Source organism: Cyclopterus lumpus, chromosome 10 (assembly GCF_009769545.1).
Source record: "Cyclopterus lumpus isolate fCycLum1 chromosome 10, fCycLum1.pri, whole genome shotgun sequence".
NCBI lineage: Eukaryota > Metazoa > Chordata > Actinopteri > Perciformes > Cyclopteridae > Cyclopterus > Cyclopterus lumpus.
Window position 1 is genome coordinate 13,693,459 of NC_046975.1, and position 23,066 is coordinate 13,716,524.

General features: G+C 41.7%; 1 protein-coding gene across 3 annotated transcripts; it reads right to left on the minus strand.

Annotated features, from left to right (window-relative positions):
- Positions 1 to 146: 146 nt before the first annotated feature.
- Positions 147 to 21,265, minus strand: slc43a1a (solute carrier family 43 member 1a). 3 transcript variants are annotated; one of them, XM_034542869.1, is made up of 16 exons: positions 21,011 to 21,230; positions 17,216 to 17,429; positions 15,806 to 15,969; positions 14,832 to 15,024; positions 14,141 to 14,196; positions 13,276 to 13,352; positions 7,134 to 7,226; positions 6,499 to 6,632; positions 6,263 to 6,390; positions 5,991 to 6,137; positions 5,867 to 5,902; positions 4,391 to 4,526; positions 4,156 to 4,285; positions 3,989 to 4,062; positions 2,654 to 2,777; positions 2,361 to 2,558 (listed from the first exon to the last, which is right to left on the minus strand). In XM_034542869.1, the coding sequence occupies exons 3-16, from the start codon at positions 15,957 to 15,959 to the stop codon at positions 2,361 to 2,363; spliced, it is 1,680 nt and encodes a 559-aa protein (XP_034398760.1). In that variant the 5' UTR covers positions 15,960 to 15,969; positions 17,216 to 17,429; positions 21,011 to 21,230. The 3 variants fall into 3 exon arrangements, with proteins under 3 accessions (XP_034398762.1, XP_034398760.1, XP_034398761.1); XM_034542871.1 differs by lacking the exon at positions 17,216 to 17,429 and having other exon boundaries at positions 147 to 2,558; XM_034542870.1 differs by lacking the exon at positions 17,216 to 17,429 and having other exon boundaries at positions 21,182 to 21,265.
- Between the last annotated feature and the right edge of the window lie 1,801 nt (positions 21,266 to 23,066).

A 23,066-nucleotide genomic window follows, 5' to 3' on the forward strand; every position in this document is an offset into this window, starting at 1 on the left:
GGAAGCGGAGATCATGTGATCAGGAACATGGTTACATGGTTTAAAATGCAGCAGTGTAGCAGCAACAATGACAAACATGGCTGATGCTGAGGTATATTGTTACAGCGAGAGAATCGTTTGCATGGTTGGTAAAAGTACAAACAATGTTTAAAGTCATTCATTTATTTATCAAATGCACAAGCTGGATATATTGATTAAAGGTATACATTTAGCAACTCGTAGCAACACTTCAGCCCCAAGGGTAAAGAGAGAAGTTTAGACAAGCCACTGTCGAGGATGGTCTTACAATACAGACAAAGCAAAGGACGTTTATTATACTTCACACCAATAACTCAGGCAGCAACTTTGAATCCCAATAACAAAAGGCAAAAGGAAGCCACAGGTTTGACAACAAGGAACTTATGAGGCAACTTGCAGAGATACAAAGAGGTCAGATAGTTGTTGCTGCGATTTCTGGACTATTTCAGACATTACAAAATACTTTAAAAGAGGAAAGCAATGACATATGCCAAACTGGGAAACCTTGGCAACACTGATTGTAATGCACTCACAGTATTTATAGGAACCAACAGCCTCAGAAATCACAATCAAGCTGAATCAACACCTGTGACGATCATCAAAAACCTAACTGTCCTTTACTGCAGGACCAATGCATTTTGGTGTAAGGTCCTGCAGGAAAGTGCTGTACTAATTAATACACAATACCTCTTCATGGCTTTGATTTACAGAGAAAGCTGTTTGGCAGAGCTATTGATCTTACATTCATATATATTGCAATAAGACCAAGATGGCAGCAAAGGCACAGCATTGAAACAAAACACAGAATCTCTCTAATGGCGAGAAAGCAAAGATTCATGAAGCTGACCACATTTAAAGGACAAAAGATAACTAGAAAGCAAAACATACCACCAAGGAAAACTCTACGAAAGCAATCTTGACACTGAAATGGATTGAGTCAAAAAAAATCTACAAGATACTGTTGCTGTGAGCAGAACGAACATACAGGGTGCAGCTGGCTGAAACAGTCTTTTTTATTGTGACTTTGAGCACAGCCAGTGTCTCCTATCTCATCAATTAGGATACTGTACACACACAGTGTATTAAGTAACGCAAGTAAGCAGAATATGTAATAAAATAAGACACACTTCAGTTCTATTTACAAAAAATCTATTTTGAAAATAAAATAAAGGCAAAAGCAGAATACACAGTAAATCATCTGAGCTTCATTTATAATTAGCACACTACACAATAGCCACGGATATTGAAACAAACGCTTCCCTTTTTAATGCTACTGCAGCTAGTATAAAAATACACTTAGATACACATTTTATACACACACTAGTTAATTGATGTGCATAAAGCCATACACAGTGATTAATAACATTGACACACACTGTGTTTAAAATTCAGTCTAATTTTTCCTTGTGAATTTTCCATTAAAAAATGTTTTTCATATATATATATATATATATATATATATATATATATATATATATATATATAAACAAATGCAAGAGCTGACTCAGCAATAACTCTAAAGCGCATTAATACAGAAGGCGGTGATTCAATTTTGGGGATTTGACAATTAAAGGATTAATAGTGACAAAAAATACTTTGCTGGACAGACATAAGAGTCGGCTGCAGAGAGACAGTACAAAAAGGAAAGAGAGGAGGTAGATATGGTGTCTCTACAACCAGCCTATCTGTGCGTGTACATGTGTGTGTGTGTGTGTCTGTGTGAAAAACTGGACTTTGAAAATACCCCAAATGCTTCTTTGTAGGTACTAGAAGTCTGGTATTCAGATGCTTTAACATTTCTTTGATTGTCGTATGCTTTGTTTTCTATATTTGTAGTTTTTGCCAGTATTAAACAGCAAAATATAGAATATTAAAAGTGTGTATCATTAAGCATATTTCTGAAGCAATATGGAGTTAAAAACTGCAACTTCTTTTTTATCTTTAAGCTGTTCTTTGGTCTTAGCCACTTTCTATTTAAATCTTTGAAAACTATTTAAAAGTATTTCAAGTACTGTGATATCCCCAGTCTGACACACAGGCAGTACCAGGGTGTGTGCTTGTGAGTGAAATCTATGGCTTTAAATTAATTTGGCTCTTTGACACGAAACCAAAATAAATAAACAAATGATGATGACATATCTTCTTCTTCTCCCGAGTCATAACAAAACATGAGGAATCCCATCTCTATGTTATGGATTGTGATGAGCAAAATGTGCACCAGCAATGACCAAAAAAACACTGGAAATATCAAAACAAAAATATATATGGATGCAGACATTGTTGGTGGTCATTTTGCAGACAAGTACAAATACTACGATTCTGACCCTCCACTCGGTGCCGCTTTACGCCTCCACAGCAGCGAGGCCGTTGCTGTGGGGTTTGTAGCCGTTGGCCTCGCTGTCGTTTAGCGCCTGCATCTCCTGTCCGCCCGCCCGCTTGTCTCTGGCCTCCTTTTCCCTCAGCAGTTGCCTGCGGTGGTAGTACAGGTAACCCGGCAACAGGAAACCAGCCAATGAGAAGATGATCAGGCCGAGGTTGATCTGAAGGATATTTTGGATGACATGAGATGGAAAGTTTCAGTCATGTAGTTTTTTTTCTTCTCACTCTCTGCAAGTGTGTTGTGCGTCCTCCTCACCCAGTAGGGGTCTCCTTTCAGCGTTCCGACCATGGCGATGAAGAGCGGCTGCTGCAGCAGAGCGATCACAGCGCTGATCATGGACTGGAGGCCCGTCAGAGTGCCAAAGTGGTTGGACGGGTAGCTGTAAGAGAGTTACAGGTGGTTAATGACAGAGCCCCAGATTAGAAAGTTAACATGTAATAAAACAATGAGCTGCTGCTTCAGTGGTACAAACATATTCCCAGCTTGAGAAGTGCCTCTGGCAATACTACGTAATTGTTGGCAGTTATGGATTAAATGTGCCTTTTCAGTGAGTTGTTTTTTCTTTTCTAATGGAAGGACGTTTGCATAATGATGTGGCTCTGAAGTGCACTTATCGGCCTGTTGTAGAGTTTTTTTGTTGTTAACCTATCCATATATTTTTGTTGTGTACAGTGATAGCGCTCCTAGTGATTGCAGTTGTGTATTATAATGACTTTACACGTTGGAGGGTCAAGACAAATCTGTATGGATTATGCGATAAAAGAGGAATGACACTGTATGTATTATGCAAGTGTATCAATTAGAATTATGGGATGTATTAGGTGATTGTGGAAGGAATCCACCAAATAAGTTAACGTATGTGAGTAATTCAAGAACACAGCCTGAACAATGACAACGATGAGAGGACGCGCTCAGGAACGCGTAGAGGGATGCGGACGGGGGTTGTGTTGACCAACACCTAACATGGAGGGACTGATAAGGAAGAAGAGACCAAGGTCTTGTCCACATGATGGACTGAAAGAGAATGGGGGGCCTGACTTTAAGCTTACAATGCTCAGGAGATCTCTTTATGCCGACTGGCGGGCAGGTACCCTCTACTCCGGCCTGCCCGGGGGAGGGCACTGGATGTGTCCCATGGGATATATTTTGTGTAGTTCTTAGTGTGATTCAATTTGTAATTGTGTTTGCTATACTTTTTATATAAATCATTTTGTTGTAAATGGAACCATCAATTCGGCTCAATTTTGTTGACCAACCTCATAATGCAGCATCTACTGCTTTTATCACACTGTAAAGTGCTTTTTTATGTTTGGTGTTTGTGTGGTGTGGGGAAACAACTCTAAATGGTTTCAAATATAACACTGTTATAAAGTCTAATGTCTATTATCTTATTAATGAGTTGGAAACTCTGTATTTCTACTTTGTTAAAAAAAAGTCTTGAATTATGACGCCACTTTAAGGATTGCTTTGTAATTTAAGTGTGAAACGTTAGACCCCTTAGGTTATGCTTTCCCCATTTCCTCTCAGATGTGAGTTTGTTAAACAGAGCGTCAGACGATGCAGGTGATGAATCAGCAGCGCAGCACTCACACAGCAGCATAAAGGCCTCCGCAGCAGGAGTGGATGAAGCCTCGGACCATAGTGTGGAGGATGAAGGTCAAGATCTGAGGGGGAGAAAAGAAACAACACAATCAGCGGATCGTATTGTTTCTTTGTTCTCTCGCTGCCGTAACATGTGTTACATGTGTGCGCACTACCTGTAGAGGAAGGCTGTCTATGAGGCAGCAGCATCCGAAAGCGAGCAGCAGCATGTTGGTGAGAATGAAGGCCCTCATGGCGTTGGTCACTTTCTGGATCTTACGGTCTCTTTTGGGCACAATAGTCTGCCTGATGGGACCCAGAGTAGTAGGAGTTTTAGTATTAGGAGAATGCGGGCCCACTCCCATTATTACAACCCCATCCAACAGTCATGTGTGCCACCACTGTGTGTACCTCTGCTCGGTGCCCAATGGGACTGTCTTCTCTTCTTCACACTCCTTCATCTTCCAGTCCATGATGTATCCAATCAGAGGACACGTGGCCAGGCACAGCAGCTGAAGCGTGCCGAAGATGGACGAGTAGAAACTCACTAAAGTAAGTAAGTAAAGTTTATTTATATCGCACTTATCCCAGACAAAGGTCCCAAAGTGCTATACAGGAGTCGAAAAAACAAAACATGAATTAACAGAAAGTGACCATAATAGGTAAGTAAGCACAATAAAATACACAATAAAAACAATAAACTAAATAAACTAAAAACAGATAAAAAGCCAGTTTGAACAGGTACGTCTTTAGTTGGTTTCTAAATGACGTCACAGAATCAGCAAACCGTACGGGGGCAGGCAGAGCATTCCATAACGTTGGTGCTACTGCCTCAAAAGCTCGGTCACCACGGGTCTTAAGTGTGTGGGACGGACAGAAGATTTAACAGGTTGGACCTGAGATTGCGGGCTGGTGAATAAGGGCGAAGTAGTTCAACCACATATGCAGGAGCTCTGTAAGTGAGAGTGAGGTTTTAAAGTGAATCCTTTTCTCTACAGGGAGCCAGTGAAGAGACCTGAGTCTGGGGGTGATGTGAGACTATAGTCTATTTGTTCTAGTCAGTATTCTGGCAGCAGCATTCTGGATTACCTGCAAGCGGTTAATCGCAGACTTACTGAGTGAGGAGAAAAGTGCGTTACAATAGTCAATACGAGAAGAGATAAAAGCGTGATGATCATCTTTAATTCGGCTGTTGATAATACAGATCTCAGTTTGCTGATGATTCTTAGGTGGAAGAAACAAGATCTGGACAGCTGCTTAACATGGGGGTCAAACAACAATGATTGGTCAAATATTACCCCGAGGTTACGCAGGTTGAGGTGGACAGCAGAGGAGAGTGAGCCAATGCTCTTCTTGATCGTAGCGACAGTAACATCAGGTACAATAACCAGAACCTCCGTCTTATTAGCATTTAGTTGTAAACAATTTATTTCTGTCCAGTCCTTATTAGCATTGACACAATCAAGAAGCCTAGTTAACCTGAAAGCCTCACTGGGTTTGAAGGAGAGATGGAGTTGGATATCATCTGCATATAGAACGTTCTAAGTTTTAATGATCTTTCCAAAAGGTAACTAGTATAAAGAAAATAACAGAACCGAGCCCTGCGGTACCCCACAATACAGTAGAGAGGTGTCAGACACAAATTTTCCCACATAGACAGTAAAAAGTCTGTTAGCGAGGTATGATGAAAACCACTCTAACCATATACCCACCCAATCACCTAGCCTCCTCTCAACCAGGATGTTATGGTCTACACCGTAGTAGACCATAACATCTCTACGTATCAAACGCAGGAGAGTCCATTAAGTCAAATAAAGTTGAAAGAAAATTAACCAGATAAGTTACATAAAGTATATACAGTTAGAGCTGAAGTATTACGCTACTCACCTTTCTCTTCTGTCTCAATCATCATCTGCTCGGATGCTGAAATATAAAAACAAAGACCCACTCTTTAAGATAACGTTTAGATGTTCTTGATAACAAAAGAATGACACTGTGCTTTGACACTCACGATGCTCTTCACCGTGGGTGACCATAAACTCCAGCATCTTGTTCATCGCCCCCATGAAGAAGATGATCCTCAACTGGGACATCCCCATAGTGACCAGACTCCACAGGAAGATGGGAGAGAATACGGACTGTCGGAAGGTAGGAGCATCTGAGAGAAGAGGAGACGGTTCGTTTGGTTCCAGGTAAGTGCATTTTTATATTTTGCAGTGTGAAGCGGTGGTATAAAGTAAACGGCTGAGAGCACAGCAGTTGTGAGTGTGTTTGTTGACTTACTGGGCGCAGCATCAGATCCATTAGGAAGTTTCTCTGTTGAGTGTCGGACGTCTCCATTTTTCTGGCTCAGTTGCTCTCCAGCAGTCTTCTGGTCAGATGAAGGCAGCTCTTGCAGTGTGATGATCTGACTGTTATGCATAAGCACACACACACGTTAAGGTTGGAGTGAAGGAACAATGTTCCGACTTGGTGTCTCCATCAAAGAGATGGGGCGGCAGACCGGCGGACACACTGACCTGTAGTCGACCTCGTCAGGTGTTGGGAAGCCTTCAGTGGGCCAGTTGAAGAAGCAGTTGAGAAAGACAAACCCAGCAAGACCTGCCCACATCCACATGATCACCTGGAAGGACACACCTGCATCGTAGATCAGCTGGGAAGAAGAGAGAGAGGGGGCGCAAGAGGGTTGTTATACTTTTTTAGCAACTTGTGCTTTGTAGCCAGTGATGTCTTTGGCCTCTGGGGGGGGGCGACAAAACACGTTGTTAAACACACCACTGCCATACCCCCACCTAGTTAAGTTATAGGGAGTGTAGCACACATTGTTGATTAGCTGAAAGACACTAAAATCAAAATGGGGAGAACGGCAGTCAGGGGACAATTTTGTGTGAGTTCATCACTACAAGAGACCACTTTCACATGATTAAAACACAAATATTAATTTGAGCAGCTGTAAAGTTCAAATGCAAAGGGATTTGAAACATACTGGTTTTAGTCTATCACTTGATCCTGCCACTTTGGATGTTAAAACCTCATTGGCACAATTATGTTATTTTTGCTGTCTAATTTTACCCATACCATTGTTTATATTCCATAAGCTCCGTAATGTGGTACAAAGGATATATAATCATATGACTTAGCCTTTTTGATTTACCTTGACTCCAGGGAAGGTGACAGCAGAGGAGGCGTAGGAGCCAATCATCAGAGACATGACGGTGGAGCTCAGAGCACCAAACATGTTGGGGAGCTGCAGGGACAGAGGAGAAGATACAAAATATGTCAGTCTTTACACCAATCGAACCTGTTCACCTTGACCTCAGCAATGTGACAGACCAGCAGGTGGCAGACAGCTGCTTTGTGTGAGCAGGATAAACCAATCCTTCAACTTTAGTTTGCACCCAGTCACACTCCTCTCTCCCCACAGAGCAGACTCATTAAAGCAATATTAGTTTCCATGTCATGAGGAAACAAGAAACCAAGTCATGACCCAGTTTGTGCCCTGACCCCATAATTCAAACGCAGACTAAGCTACACTGAGACAGACGTCCACCGTCTTCATTCTGGCTTTTTCAACACATTCTTTTGAGTTGGGATTAAAGATATGGAAGCCAATCTATAGCGAGCTCTGGATGAACTTCAGAGGGCTCAATGGACACATGCAAAGGGAACAATGTGGTGGGCACCAGGCACTAACACATCATATATTAGGTCAACCTATTTACAGTAGTAAGAAGCTTAGCGAACATAACAATGAACTATTGTGCTGCCAGCACACGTAGTGTCCTTTGATTAGAGTTGTAAATGGGTCAATCACGATTATAAAATCACATGGGTGGGATTTTAGGTGTGCTGCATGACAAGCTCAGTATTCTCTCTCTCAACACGGTTATCCAAACTTCTGCTGGCATCACCTAATCCCCCTGCTGGGTCAGAGTTCACCATGTGGGGTCAGAGTCCCCTTTTCCCCCCAACATTTCCTCAGTGGTCCAAATGATGTCAACTCAAGGTGACAACGATGCACATCAAGCAATTATTGGAAACAATGAAACCCACCAATTAATTTATTTATTTATTCTTTTAAGATTATTTTGGACTTTCTTGGACAGACTGCCGATTCAGAGGCGTATAGCAGGTATATGGTATGCTTTTTACCATTAGGTTGCCAGGAAGAATGACGGGTGGAGAGATGGATGTTGTCGAAGTAAAAGGATCTGGGCTGATGACAAATACGATTACAAACCTACTAACCTTGCTAAAAGGAAACAGGATTGTAAAAAGGTCCTTCAAACAGCATTAACTGATTTCAGACCACTTGTATTTACAAATTCAGCAGATATGGACATCAGCATTTTGTTAGAGTTGTGTTTGGGGCCACCTGATTAACATAAACCCATTGCTTAATCTCCTTTTGGTCCTACCTACTACTGAGGGAAAGATCTGGCTCTCTTGCCGCTCAATGCTCTGCTATGATTACCAATTAGCTGCTAACTTTGCTGTTTGATGCTGGATAGGTAGCATAGTTGTGGGTTTCTTTGTTGAAAAAGATGAGAGCAGTGAGTAAACCAAAACAATGAGGTGAAAGAGGCAATAACATTTTGTTCAGCTGACTGGAACTGAAGAGTAAAACTATAATTATCTATGGGTGTGGCAACCAGTCATTGGATTAATTAAACTAAACATTTTGAATATAGTAGCTTTATAGTAAAGGCCAAGCTGATAGGCCATTATGTGTTTAATCATGAATGTTTGTTATTTACAGCTTTTAAAAAAATATAATACAAGTGTGGTCTAAACACAGTAAAACAGATCTGTCCCATTTGCAGAGGATTCCCTGGTGGGCCTGAAACTGAAATAACTTCCACGAAAGGCTTTCTAGGAAATTCATCACCCTATATGGACATTCCTAGAGCTACGTCACGAGGCCAGCAAGACCGAAATGTGGAAGGCGTAGGTGAGAATTAATGTGGGTTTTTCTTTGAATATCGATATTCTTTCTGTGGGAGGGGTTTGCTGCTGTCTGGAGACTAGCCCGGGGTCACAGTTTGTGCCTGCAGACTACTATTGGTGTGCGTGCGTGTTGCAGGGGGGATACATGAGGCCACTCATGGCTGACATAACAAGGTTAACAGGTAAACGGGGAGTCAGAGTGAGATGAGACAAAAAAAACAATGAGAACACCGTCCTCATTCGAAAAACTCCAATCGTGAGATACACAGCGCCGGACTCTCTGACTGCGGAAGCATGTTGAATGTAGGGGAGAGGGCCCTCTGAGCACACAGGGGAGTTTGCATCTCTAAGTAATGTCAAAGCAAAGATATGCCGGCTAGAAAGCGAAAATAAGCGTGAAATATGTCCGTGTATGTGCCAGCAGCAGGCATGATTCCCACCACTCTGGCAGTTCTCATGAAATACATTTCAAACGGGGCCTTGCAGCACATGCCCTGCTTGCCAACGCTAACGGCAGAAACACGTGACTTGATGGAGGCAACGCGAGGGTCAACTATTGTCAGAAAGTCAAAAACAAAGGGAGCTCTGGCCGTTCGCTTGTCCCGACTAATCAGTTCAGGCTCTACTCATGCTGTGCTCACTCACTTGGGTGTTGTATGACTTTGGCACTGAGTTTAATTAGGAACTGAATCACTCTGACAACGGGCCAAATAGTAGCTTAGTGAGCACTGCAACTCTGATGCAGCTCTGACCACGCGAAAGAGAGGCAGAATCAAGAAACATTGAATGAATGGGAACATAAGAGGGAGAAAAGAAGGATAATAGTGTTTGAAAATAAGCAAGAATGGAAATGAGGAAAATGAGGCAGCCCGTTTCTCTGTGGAGATCCCAGCAGGAAACACTAAACCACAGCTGATTGGCACCGGCTTCTTCTCTCCACCTCATTTCTCTGCCGCCCTTTCTCGCTCTTCATAGATTTGTCAAACCTTTACCCGTCACAGGGTAGGAACAGTGCTTGTGTCCAGCTGCACTGCACTTACAGTATGTACCGCACAAAAAGCAGTCCAATGTAAAGGCGGTGGTTCAACTGCCCTCGATGGAAGCCTCAAACCAAGTCGAGTGACTTTTTCATTTAGAGTTTTTTTTGAGAAAGAGTCATCCCCAATTCCCTGTCGTGGCCTCTATTTATTGAACTTTAAAAGAAGCCGCACCTCTCTCAGTGCGATGAGAGTGGAAGACTGACAGCTCTCGTATTAATGCAGCGAGTAACAGCATGAGAGACAGGACTCAGCGCTATTTGAAGGGCAATCATCTGTTAAGAGGACCGCCCTCAATCCTCCGTTGTGTGACTCACGAGTACATAGTTACCATGCGTTATTTCCACTGGTTAAGAACGAGGAAACCAGGACCTCTCGACGGTTGTGTGCTTCTGGTAAAGCACAATGGTCTGTTGGCACAGCTTAATGAGTAAAACAAATAATTAATTTTATATAGTAAGTGGAGAAAGTAGATGCAGCGAAAATAGAGCTACAGGGATACTCATGTAGTGTGTTTATTGTGTTGCCCAAAATACACAGTATATGATGCCTCGTGTTTTTCTGTTTTTATTAAACTGTTAAACAATCAGAACATAATTATAATAATAATGATTTGAACCCCTTTAGTAAAACGGTCACAATCTACACATTTACAGGTTATTAAATTTACATTTTGAGCTATTTTCAAAATGTTATTTAATAATAATAATTCTTATAATGACCAGATAATGTGAATTTGTATTCTGTTACTGTATATGAATTGAATTGACAAATGTGGTTGTGGTGGTCTATTACATGATTTGATAGATCATGTGTTAGACCCTCGGGGGATAGAAGGTGTCCTCATTATGTGAAACTGACAACAGAAGGACAAGTGTTCTTTCATTCTACAAGAACAGAGCTCTTACTAAGCACATGATTTAAATCAGGATCGGGTGAGCGGTTATGTCTCTCTGTCCTTGTGCTTTCACAATAACAACAACAACCGTGTGGACGTCAGTCAATGCTGGTACACAAAACCTAATTAGAGATTGAAGGAGAGACACACAGAGGTTAGACAGTTACTTGCATGTAATGCAACTGATGTTGTACAGCATGGACCTACAGGAGCGTGTTATTGCGGTAATGTTGGCAGTCAGGGAGAGTTGACTGTCGAGCGTCACACCGAGGTTCCTGGCAGTCAGAGTCGGAGCCAACACTGAGTTCATCACTGCTCTTGGCAGTGATGTTTTCTCCATCGACTAATTGATTAATCAACTAATTGTTGCAGCTCTTCTCGATGTCTAATTCATGTTTCCCCTCCAATATTTGCTATGAGGAGGTATAGTGGGGTAATGACTTCCTGAGCAAGCAGTTCATGGCCTTATTTAAAAGCACCTTTCCCTGATTCCAGTCACCAAGTTCTTCACAGTAAAACCAAAAAAGACAAGAATCCAAAGCAGCGTGGAGTCACTCTCCCTTTGTGGGTGTTGTACACTGATTCTTCCGTTGTAATTATTGTTCTTTCTTTTGGTGGCTGGTCTGACCACAAGTGCCTTTTAGTGCATGTAAGTCCCTATTTGTCTATCCCACTGGCTAGCTAATGGCCGCCACTCTGTGCTGCATTCACATGGCGATTGTCGCTGATTACGCCGATGGTCGGTTGTCATAGATATGCTCTGAATTTGCAAAAGGTTTTAAAATCGCCATCTGTCCATTGAAAATTAACTTGTGCAATTGTGCTAAACACCCACATTAAACAAATTGACATGGATGATATGGTTGGATGAACAAGGTTCTTTTATCGTTTCCTTCTAAACAGTGACGTCAGCAGTGTTCAGTGAGGAATAAACGGGCACAAAAGTGTAGAATATCTATATAATTTAAGACAGGTGTCCCAGCTTTTCTTTCCTACAGAGCCAGGCTGCATTCATCATACAAGGCTAAGGTCATAGGAGAGGTTCATCCGTCCACTCAGCTTTATTATCCAAACATTTGTTTCATGTTCGTCTCCCTGTGTGTACATCCACATGTGTGCACAGTCATGCAGAGTTAAAAAGGTTCTGCATTGATTTTCTGCTGACTGCTGGGCAGAACAGAGAAACGGGAGAGAGTGGGAAGTTGGCAGGACAAGAAAAAAGGAAAAAAAGAAGGAAGTGGGAGAGAACAGCAAAGACAAGAAGATGAGTGGCCTTGAGTGTTTTGAATAGAGGTGAGTGGGCCGGGCCCTGGGGAGAGGGTGTGTGGTAGACTGCTGTTCGTTATTGGTGGAAACACAAATTGGAGACTTTCCATCTGGGAGGAACCATGTGCAGCTCTGACGGAAACACTGTTAACAGCCACGCACACAGACCTTAAATAGTTGCCATGACACAGGAGTCAGCAGCAACAATAAAACAAGCAAGATAATGTTGGTACCAGCTGACACATCACAAGCAGACACACATGCCTGACGTGAGTGTAAACAAGCACAGCTCCCAGTCACAGCACATACTGTTTCCTCAGCTGACACAAATAGAGGCCCCGACCACGGTGAGACTCTCAGCTACCAAAACGGTCCTGCTTATTTGTTAACGGAAACACAAACCATACATATGTACTTTCTCCGAATATGAGTTATGTAACCACACAGCCTTAAAGAGCTGAAAGGAAGAAAAGCTCATGTTGGTGCCAATTTGTGACCAAAACCCTTCAAATGTATTCTCGTCCACTTGATGTCAACATGTATACTGACAAAACTGAAAATCCATCCATCCATCCATTTTCAATACCGCTTATCCTCATTAGGGTCGCGGAGGCGCTGGAGCCTATCCCAGCTGACATAGGGCGAAGGCAGGGGACACCCTGGACAGGCCGCCAGTCCATCGAGGGCAAACAGCTGGCCCTGTTCTTTTGTCATGGCTCTCTTTTGATACACTATAAATAGTGCCACAGACAATATTTTGGAGGTGGTTGGGGACACATATATTACATAGTGTGAAAGCAAAGGCAGCCACAGAAGCACTGCATGTGTAATCCAAGTTGTGGTTTACATGAAACAAACAAGCAAAGCTCCCAAAACACCAGAGGTGAGTTGAGTTGACATCTCGTTTCTTTCCTTCTCCGCCAGGTCAGAACAGGTCTCATGTAGAGAAGTTAATAGCAACATGCAGGTGACACAGAAGCTGTTTTGAGCAACAAAATATATCAAAGAGGATCAACTGTTTGGCCCCAGATGTCTCAGTGAACCAGGAGATATCATGTGTAAATATCAGTATTATATTCATATATAATTCTCCTCCACTGGCCAGTGATACTCTGTATTTTCTGCTTCCTGACGGTTGTGTGTCTCACCGTGAGTGAGGTGAAGGTCAGGCAGATGCCTCCAAAGCCATTCAGGGAGAGAGCCAAGAAAATAAGTGCTGACAGAGCTGCAGAGAAAAACATAAACACAGAAGAGTTATAGCCTAAATCAACGATCTCAGAATAAGACTGGAGGACATGTCTTCCCCCTTGTCCACCAAATATGTTGATATTTCTTTTTTTAGCGACTAGAAGATGAGGCGAGAGGCTGGTTGTCGGGTGTCGTTTGGTTCAGTTACCCCACTGCTGAACCTGTGTTCCCATGTTTCCACACCAAAATTAGGATTATTTTGTCTCTTATTTTTTATGGTTTTGCTTTTTTCTGTGATGTTTGTACACCTACATTTGTGAGCTCATTAATGCAGAATGCAATGAGCAATTCAAATAAAAATAAATAATAAATTGAAACAAAGATATGTGTGAATGGGGGGTGTCCGATGCTGCTAGATGATCCAACACGCTGTTTGTTTGAAGGATATTGAGGACTTTAAGAAGTGTAATTAGCACTGGTACGCTGTGTTTTTTATATGCGTGTTGTGAAGAATGAGGCGGCCTATAGGAGATATTGCAGATATAGTGTGTGTGTATATGTGTGTACTTTAGAGTCGTGATGTCAGGAAAGAGTTTGTCTAACTGCCAAGGTGTATCACGGCACATATACTGAGGGCAGCATATATATATATATATATATATATATATATATATATATATATATATATATATATAAATACATTACATTTCTTATGCCATATATATATATATATATATAAATAACTGGATTACATTTCTCTTGCCACAGTTTACAGATGATTCATTGATATCCAGCACATGTTTTATTGTTTGTGTTTGTACTCACAATGAGGGTCGTAGGCAGACATGGCCATGATAACACACGACAGCCCGAAACACGAACTGTAACAAAAGAACAAGGGCTTTTTAAATACTTGCATTCTGTATAATATCTTAGCACACTGGCCTTCTCATTTATATATAACACATATATAAACTCCTGGAGGGACATGATATAAATCCCACAGGACAACTAACTACTATGTTTCATACTAACATTAAAAGTATGTTTCCCAAAACAGCAGTTAAGCTGTTGGTTGTCTGCCAAAGACTAAACTGTCTGGTTTAGCCAGATAAACGTGTCATAGCTGCTGAAACTGTGAATGAGGACGAGAAAACATGCTTTTGTGTGTGTATTTGGGTTTTTTTTCATTTGACTGTGTCTGTGCATTTACTATGCTATGTGCACACACACACTCTACTGCCCCACCTATTATTCGCACACTGAGAAAAAAAAAACGTGGGAATGTGACCTGTCTGCTTTTTTTCTTTACCTATAACCTCAGTTACCTTAGTAGTAGTTAAGGAATTCTTTTTCACTACAAATTATCACCATGGTGACAAATTCAAAGCCAACAAGCTTTCAAAAAGCAAATCTGAATCTTGACAAAGAGAATATAAAAAGTCACCTAAACACCCAGCAGACATGCACATTCCTTTACCAATGTGACTTGTTGTATCTATTTAAAAACCATTACCTGCCCACCAGGCGAATTGGGCGTGGCCCAAACCTGTCCATCAGGATCCCGAGTGGCAGGGTGGTGGCGCTGAGCAAGAAAGACCCGATGGTGAAGCCCAGATTCAGCATCTCCTCCTGATCCACGCAGCTGAGCCACTCCTCCTCCTGCTCGCCAGAGGAGTTGCCGAAAGACACAACCACGGACTCATTATCTGTGTGTAGAGAGAGAATAGGTGAGTGGTTAAAAAATAAACAATAAAATTTGGATTCTTGGGTCAAGAGATGTTTAAGACTATCTCTTATCTTTAAATTATCTTTCATGCCTCTAAAAATAATTGCAACTGGTAGACATATGCAATCAATTAATTACTACCTCAATATTTAGGATTACACAGACGCTCAGTACAATGTGTGCAAGACATAGTAATGATGGTTGCACAATTAACCTTTTGTTTAAATACATATTTTGTCTTTTGCTATGAATATAAGGAAACAATATACAAATACAGATGGAGTAAGCTTTTCCTTTTCCACATATACTAGGCACGTTTAATAAAGTCAAAATACAGACATATGCATAAAGCTCAGATGTTAAACTAAATCTAGCAAATTGTCATGTTTTTATCTATAAATAACTATATACTGCTTTGGGTTTCAGGTCAATTAGACCCCAGGAAAACAAATTGTTACAAAACTCCTCCAAGTCAAATTGACCAATTTAGGTTTTGAGATCTTAAGGCTGCAAAGAAATGACTGTCAACAGGCACTGATCATAGATATAGAGAACATAGCTACACTCTCTATTATTTTGTCGCTGTATCAGATGGATGAAATATGTCATCAGTTTAAATCCTATTTAGAGACAATTCTCATAAACGTTTACCAGACATAATAAAGTGTCAAGATGATAATACAATGTTGCGTTTGGAGCTGTGATGAGGAAACAAACAAAGAAACAAATATCAGGGTCAAGTGACTAGCTGATGATTTTACCTGAGCACAGGTGGGAGTAGAAGCCTTCCCTTTTCAGCATGATGAGCAGGGAGCCCCAGCCCAGCAGCACAGCTGAGCACAGCAGATTCTCAAGCACCGCCGTCACCGCCATCCACCAGCGCCTCCTGTAGGCCTGGAGGAGAGAGGGCGCCATCGCTGCTGCTCTGTGAAGCGGGAGAGGCGAGAAGGGAGGGAACATTTAATTTGAGATGCATTTTGAGATGTAAGGCCATGTTAGTGGGTAACTGCCACAAACCACAGCATGTCTAAGAGCCTCATCTTCAATGCAATGCCTGTCCCTTTAAAAGCTAAAAGACCTAATGGAGCCCCTCGAGACAGGACATTTTTGCTTAATGAACCCTTGTGACCAGTCATTGTTTTGTAAATCCCAGTTGGGTACCTGACACCTTGCACTGCATTGTCTTCAGATATCCTCCCACTGTGCTCTCAACACAGCCACTATTTAACCCTTGATGTTGACCAGAGAAACAATGCTGAGTGCTTGATGACTGCTTTTATTCTGGAAATAGGGATAGCTTCTTAAAGGGGCGACATTTCCATCTGAAAGTCGGATTAAAGGAGTCTTTCCACAGCGTGTTTGACTCGCATTAATGGGTTAAAGGTGAGGGGTGATACAAATTGCATGTGCACAAACAACACCCACACTGCTAGAATACTTATCACATGACTGACCAAATAAAGTCGGGGTTAGTCATGACCACCTGGAAAGTAGCCATACACACACAAACACACACACACACTGGACAGGTCATTGGTCGATGTAACCTGGGAGATTAGTGACCAGGAATCCGTCATGACCGCTCTGACAGGATCACACACACACACACACACACAAATCTGGGAAACATTTAAGCAAGACATAAAGATCCAAATATAACCAGCTATTTGACGGAGAACCATAGAAGTGGAAAAGAACTGAGACGAAAAGTCTCAGCCACTTGATTTGAAGAGACGCGGGTGGTGGTGTGTGTGTATGGGAGGGGGTGGGGGGGGGCGAGGGGGTGCAACAAGTCAAGGCCTCCAACAGGAAACCCTTTCAGTAGCTCTAATCAGAATCAGAATCAGCTTGAATTTGAATTTGACTCATCGCTCTCAGCGTACAACAATTACAAGTGACAGGATAAATATAAAAAAGACATTAAAGACAACAATATCAACATGTATGTACAATATAAACAACAACAACAGTGAAATGGGGATGTAGTGCAGAAAGGTGGTAATAGTGCAAGTAGTGCAGATGGAGGTGATTAATTGTTCATCAGAGTGACGGCCAGAGGGAAGAAGCTGTTCCGGTGTCTTGTGGTTAGTACAGTGCTCTGTAGCGCCTACCAGAGGGGAGAAGTTGGAACAGCTTGTGTCCAGGGTGTGAAGTGTCTGTAGTGATCTTACCAGCCCGCTTCCTGACTTTTGGAGGTGTACAAGTCCAGGATTGGAGGGCAGGCTGGAATGAGGGCACCTCTTCAGCATGTGAGTGTTTGCATGGGAGAAGACGAGAGGATCTAATGGGACAGATTTGCCTCCGCGTGTGTCCGTGAGTCTGCGTATGTGCTGGTGAGGACTTCATGTAATGCGATTAGCCAGAGTCCACTGAACTGCCTTTGTGCTGGAAAGAGAGTTTGAAAAGGAGGATTTCTATGTAACTGACACCCCATGCTGAAAACCCCTTCAGCACACACACACTCAACTCCCCGACTCCCAACAATGAGGTGACAGAGTGAGACGGCGCTCATTCATTCAGTCTTGTAAATGTAACATCCACAATTAACCTGTCAATTAAACAACCAATGTGTTGCCTTTGGTCCTAAATCAGCGGGGAGACTAACAGAGAAGGACATGTAATGATTGTTTTTATAGTCGTTTAATCTTCTCCTTAAATTATTTTGCCTACAAAACATTAGAAAACTGTGGAAAATGGCCATCACAACATCCTAGCCCAATATGACTTCATTAAATGTCTTGTTTTGGTCCGACCAACAGTCCAAAACGACAAAATATTAAATGTACTTCAATGTAAGACCAAGTAAAGCAGCTCATTTTCATATTAGATAAGCTGGCACTGCTCATTTGTTGAAATTTTTCCAGAGTGACTTAAACAATGATTTTATTATTGAAATAGTTGCATAATATATTTCTGTTGGTCAACTAATTGTTTCATTGACTAATCTTTGCAGCTCTAATGTAAATCAATCTCATTATCGCTAAGATGGATATGATTCAGTGTATGTCTTCCTGACATCGTATTGATAGTTGTACATTTTCCTCTTCAGAATCTCTATTGAATCATAGAGACGCTTAATAAATTACATTTCATAAAAAGTACTTGTATCATGACACCATCTTTACCCTCTCATATCTATACACATATATCAAGGTCTGAGTCTCCATAATAACTCACATAATATCAGTTAACTGTTGCTGTCAAAAGATAACCTTTACTTGTGAACTTCCACACAAATTAAAAGTGGAACCTATTTTTCTATCTATTAGTGTTTGATTACTCAGCGAGCAACTGCTGCTAACGACACCATTAAAAGGCTCACGCTAGGGTTCAAAAATAACAAAGATGCTGCAATAAGATGCAAACGGTGTAGTGAACTGATCCTTGAAGCTCTAATCTTAACTGTGCAGTCCTGTCAGCACCAGTAATTCACTTGAACTTACTAATAACTGTTTATTGTAACACCATGACTTTAAAGGTATAGGGAGTCAGAATAGCAGAGTGGGCCCAAAAGCCACAACATCTGAATTTTAATTACACTGCTAATGCAGTGCAGTGCCAGCTGTGTGTCCCTTTGAGCAGCATTAATCTTCTCAATTTCCCCTCTGTCTGACAAACACACTAATAGGTGCAGTCTTGTGTATCCCTAAGTGTTTGATTTTGTGTTAATCCGGCAAAACGGACCGACAGACGAGCCTTTTAAACATGAACAGACACAGTCTATTGAAGGCTTAAGTATAGAGGCGGCCGTCACATGTATTGGATTTACAGCACTGTGACTGCAACACACAATGAATGTACATCGCCTGCACACTCATTGTTCGGGAGAAAAGGTTGCAAATGCAACACGGAGTCAAATGGTGTCGTAAAGAAAGGTCTGGAAAAAAAGGTGTCGGTGCTCCTCAGTGTGTATTTGGTATCAGGTGATAAAAGCACATGGACTGACGCAAGACACAAAAGCAATGCCAGTTGAACTCAAGCATTTGATCTGCTGCCTCCATCTCTGGTTACCACACATTCTTTATCTCTGTTTCCCGCCAGTTTGAGCAGCCGAGGGCAGCAGCAGTTGCTCTGAAACGGCACGTTGCCAACATGGACTAAGGAGCGTAGTGAGGTGGGAGAGTAGTGAGGCGGGAACGTTAACGCACAAGACAGAAACACCTAAAGGCACAGACTCTTTAGGCATGGCAGGTAGTTGTGAGCCCGTCTCGTAACCCTGTGAAGTGTGTGTTGGAGCAGGTGAAGTATGCACTGAGCTGAACACCATATAAGGAATATGCTTCCTGAAATACCTGAGCATCCGCAGCTGATGCAATGTTGCCATGACCAACTCCACTGTTATGGCCATGTAGAGTTTTGGTATTCATAGTGGAGGCTATTATGTCACATCTTAGAGTATTGTGTCACATAACAACCATCTGCTGCTTCTGTATTACAATGTGAGTTGGCCATGACATGTTTCAATCATCACATGTGCTGGTTCCTTTCAAGTCTCTCTGTTGATGCTCCCATGCAGCCATGCTCTTTTTTCCCCGCAGGGATGTTCCTGACATTGACCAGCCGTGTTTATCAACCTCTGCCGGACATAAAGGACCGCAGGGCAAACTCTTTATCCTCACAAGTTTTCAAGAAAATAAACCACGCACTCTAGGAGCCTCTGTTCCCCGAGGAGTCCAAAAACGCAACCCCCGAGGCTGCCCAGCCGACGAGCAGCTGTCTCTCCGCGGGCATGACCTCAGCCCGGCGTCCGGTTACCGGAACGGCGGGGCGGCCGCTGAAAAGACCCGTCCGTCCCGCAGCAAATCTGAAGCTGCGTTCAAGTGCTGTTCAAAACGTCGGGATTTTTATAAGAAAGAACCCCAAAAGTGGTGGATAACGCCTGGTTCCAATCTAGCACAGGTGAAAGTGAAGGAATCAAAGAGGCCTGAAATCCTCGTCAAGACGAGTGGCAAAAGTTATTTATAGTGGTATTCAGAATCACGATCAGATCAGAATTGTTTAGTTGCCATCTACGTTGAACATACGGGGAATTTGACTCGGTGAAATGCTGCAATCATTCATTGATCAACAGAAAATGTATTGCCAACGGTTCTAATAATTGATTAATTAAGTCATGTGAGAAGCACAATTAGAGGCCAACAAACAGTTGCCAGTTCAACTTTCTCAAATTTGCGCAGTTGTTGCTCTTCACTGATTATTCACTGTTAATTGAACCTATTTGGATTTTGGACTGGTTTCAGAGAAAATGTGATGGACATAGTTTTCACTAATCGTTTAAGACATTAAATCAATAACAACAAAACACTTTCTCAAATCATGTATTACCACCTTTGCACAAAGTACTTCTCTTGAGTTATGTTTTATAATTAATCGTAAACAGAATAAGGCAACAGCGGCTATGTTATTAATTTGAAACATGTCTGCAACCACTGCATATGTTAATAGCAATTACATTAGAGTGTAATAAGACACGTGTCTAGTGTATATATATATATATATATATATATATATATATATATATATATATATATATATATATATATATATATATATATATGCTTGCAAATGAGCCCTGAGACAGAATCTGGGAGTTTACCATTCAAAGAAAGATGAACAGATAAACTTCTGCAACAGCTTGAGCAGTCATTTGAATGGTCACTTTCCACACAGCCCTTAAGTGTATTACTCACATGTTGAGGTTTCTCTCGACACTTTCTCTCTCTCTCTGTGAACGCCCAACACGTGAAACTTTTTACCCATTACACATATTCGCAGGCTTAATACAGAGTTATAAAGTGCCTTTTGTTTGTAACGCAAACGTTTCAGTTCCATGCCACGTGTGAGTATCTGGAACCGGGTCGTCCTGCTGCCGCTTCATGCCGCCAGTTGACACGTTATTGCTGTTAACCGGCTCTAACCTACAGTAGCGACGTCGTGAATGTCTCAGGGAAAACTCATGTACTTACTTCAGTTGGGCGTCTTTTCAGAGAGGAAGAAAAAAATGCTTGATATGTTTTTTGTTGTTCACTGAGTGAAACAAAGTTTAGGATGTAAAAATAGCTCTCCTTGTTGACTGAGGAAACCCCTGAACCAAACCTGCTCCTCTCCCGGCTTCCTTTCTTTCTCGCGTGGGTTACCTGCTAGTCCTTGTGAGTGTCCACACTTCTATTCTTTCTCTGGTTTCACAGACTCCCCCTCCTTTTTCCCCAATATGACTTCTAATTCCCTCCCTCTTTCTATGGGTGGAGAGAAGTCACTCACCACCTCACAGGACAAATGTCCTCGCTCAACTCTATGCATATTTCCTGAATGGAGCCTCCAAATAAAACGCTTGATGATCCCTTAAGATGTGTTATTAATAATAATAAAAAACCTCTAGCTGCAATATTTCATATAATTATTTAAAAAAAGAGGGCACTGGTGGAAGAATCCTCCGATCTTTTATTTGAGTAAAAGTAGCAATACCACACTGTAGAAATACTCAGTTACAAGTAAAAGTCCTCCATTAAAACTCTTACGTAAGTAGATATTTGCATCAGAATATACTATAAGTAAAAGTACTTGTCATACAGAATGGACCATTATCACATTATCATTTTTAATGCATTATTCTAGAGTTGCAGCTATCAATAAAGACTTTGCTTCTGAATTGCAGTGAAATGGAAGTAAAGTCCAAGTACTTCAAAACGGTACTTAAGTGCAGTACTTAGTTACTTTCAGACACCTAGTGCAGTCGAGGACTAGGATGTATATTGTGCAGTGCATCTGTAATATATACAAAGAAGGATCAGATGACTACAAAGGCAATAGAAAACGTCAAGTGGTTAATGGCCTGAGGTGTGCCTTTAATTGTGTTTTAAATGACAGATTATTACCTGTATGAGTTATATGAGGAGGTAGTAAATTCCAAGCAGTAATTGCATGAAAGATAACTGTACACAATAAGTTATCTGCCTACAGATCAAACATCTGTTATTCAATGTTTAATGTCTTTACGATAGTGACATTTGAAACCATCAGGTGTCCATAGTAACACAAAACAAAGAGCAGACAAAGCAACAATGATTAGTTTTTTTTCTCATGCAATCATGTATATATGTGCCCAAACTCTTTATTATAAATTAAATGAATGTACTTAAATAATTTCAATTCAGTTTATTTGTATAGCCCAATATCACAAATTACAAATTTGCCTCAGATGGCTTTACAATCTGTACACATACGACATCCCTGTCCCAGGACCTCACATCGGATCAGGAAAAACTCCCCAAAAATAATGTTTCACAGGGAGAGCAACAGAGGAGGATCCCTCTCCCCGGATGGACAGATGCAATAGATGTCATGTGTACAGAATGAACAGTATTTACAAAGTTACATAAACACATTATATGAATATGACAATGTATGAATGGAACTCCAATCCATGAAACAGAAGGAGGTAGAGAGGAGGGGGGGCGGGGTGCATCAGCAGGGCCAACGCGGGAGGCCGGTTCACCAGGCATCAGACACCTCCAGGTCCAATGGACCCTATGAGACGTGAAGTCACAAAGACTCCGGGGAGGAAGCAGAGTTAATAAGGTGCAATGGAGAGATGTCAATTCATCCATAAGGAGAGAGAGAAGAGGAGATAGGTGCTCAGTGTATCCTAAAACATCCCCCAGCAGCCTATAAGCCTATAGCAGCATATCAAGGGGCTCGACCAGGGCAAACCTGATTCAGCCCTAACTATAAGCACTATCAAACAGGAAAGTCTTAAGTCTGTTCTTGAATGAGGTGAATGTGTCTGCCTCCCGGACTGAAAGTGGAAGCTGGTTTCATAAAAGAGGAGCTTGATAACTGAAGGCTCTTGCTCCCATCCTACTTTTTAGGACTCTAGGAACCACGAGTAGCCCCGCATTTAGTGAGCGCAGCTCCCTAGTGGGGCAATATGGTACTACAAGCTCATTAAGATATGGTGCATCACCAATCAAGGCTTTGTAGGTGAGGAGAAGAATTTTAAATGTGATTCTTGATTTTACAGGG

Excerpts from the sequence above, each read along its gene's own strand:
- slc43a1a (XM_034542871.1), bottom strand. The coding sequence starts at position 15,959 with ATGGCGCCCTCTCTCCTCCAGGCCTACAGGAGGCGCTGGTGGATGGCG. Across the intron at positions 6,633-7,133 it reads TCACCTTCCCTGGAGTCAAG|CTGATCTACGATGCAGGTGT; the intron begins GTAAATCAAAAA and ends TCTTCTTCCCAG. Across the intron at positions 4,286-4,390 it reads CCATTGGGCACCGAGCAGAG|GCAGACTATTGTGCCCAAAA; the intron begins GTACACACAGTG and ends GGGTCCCATCAG.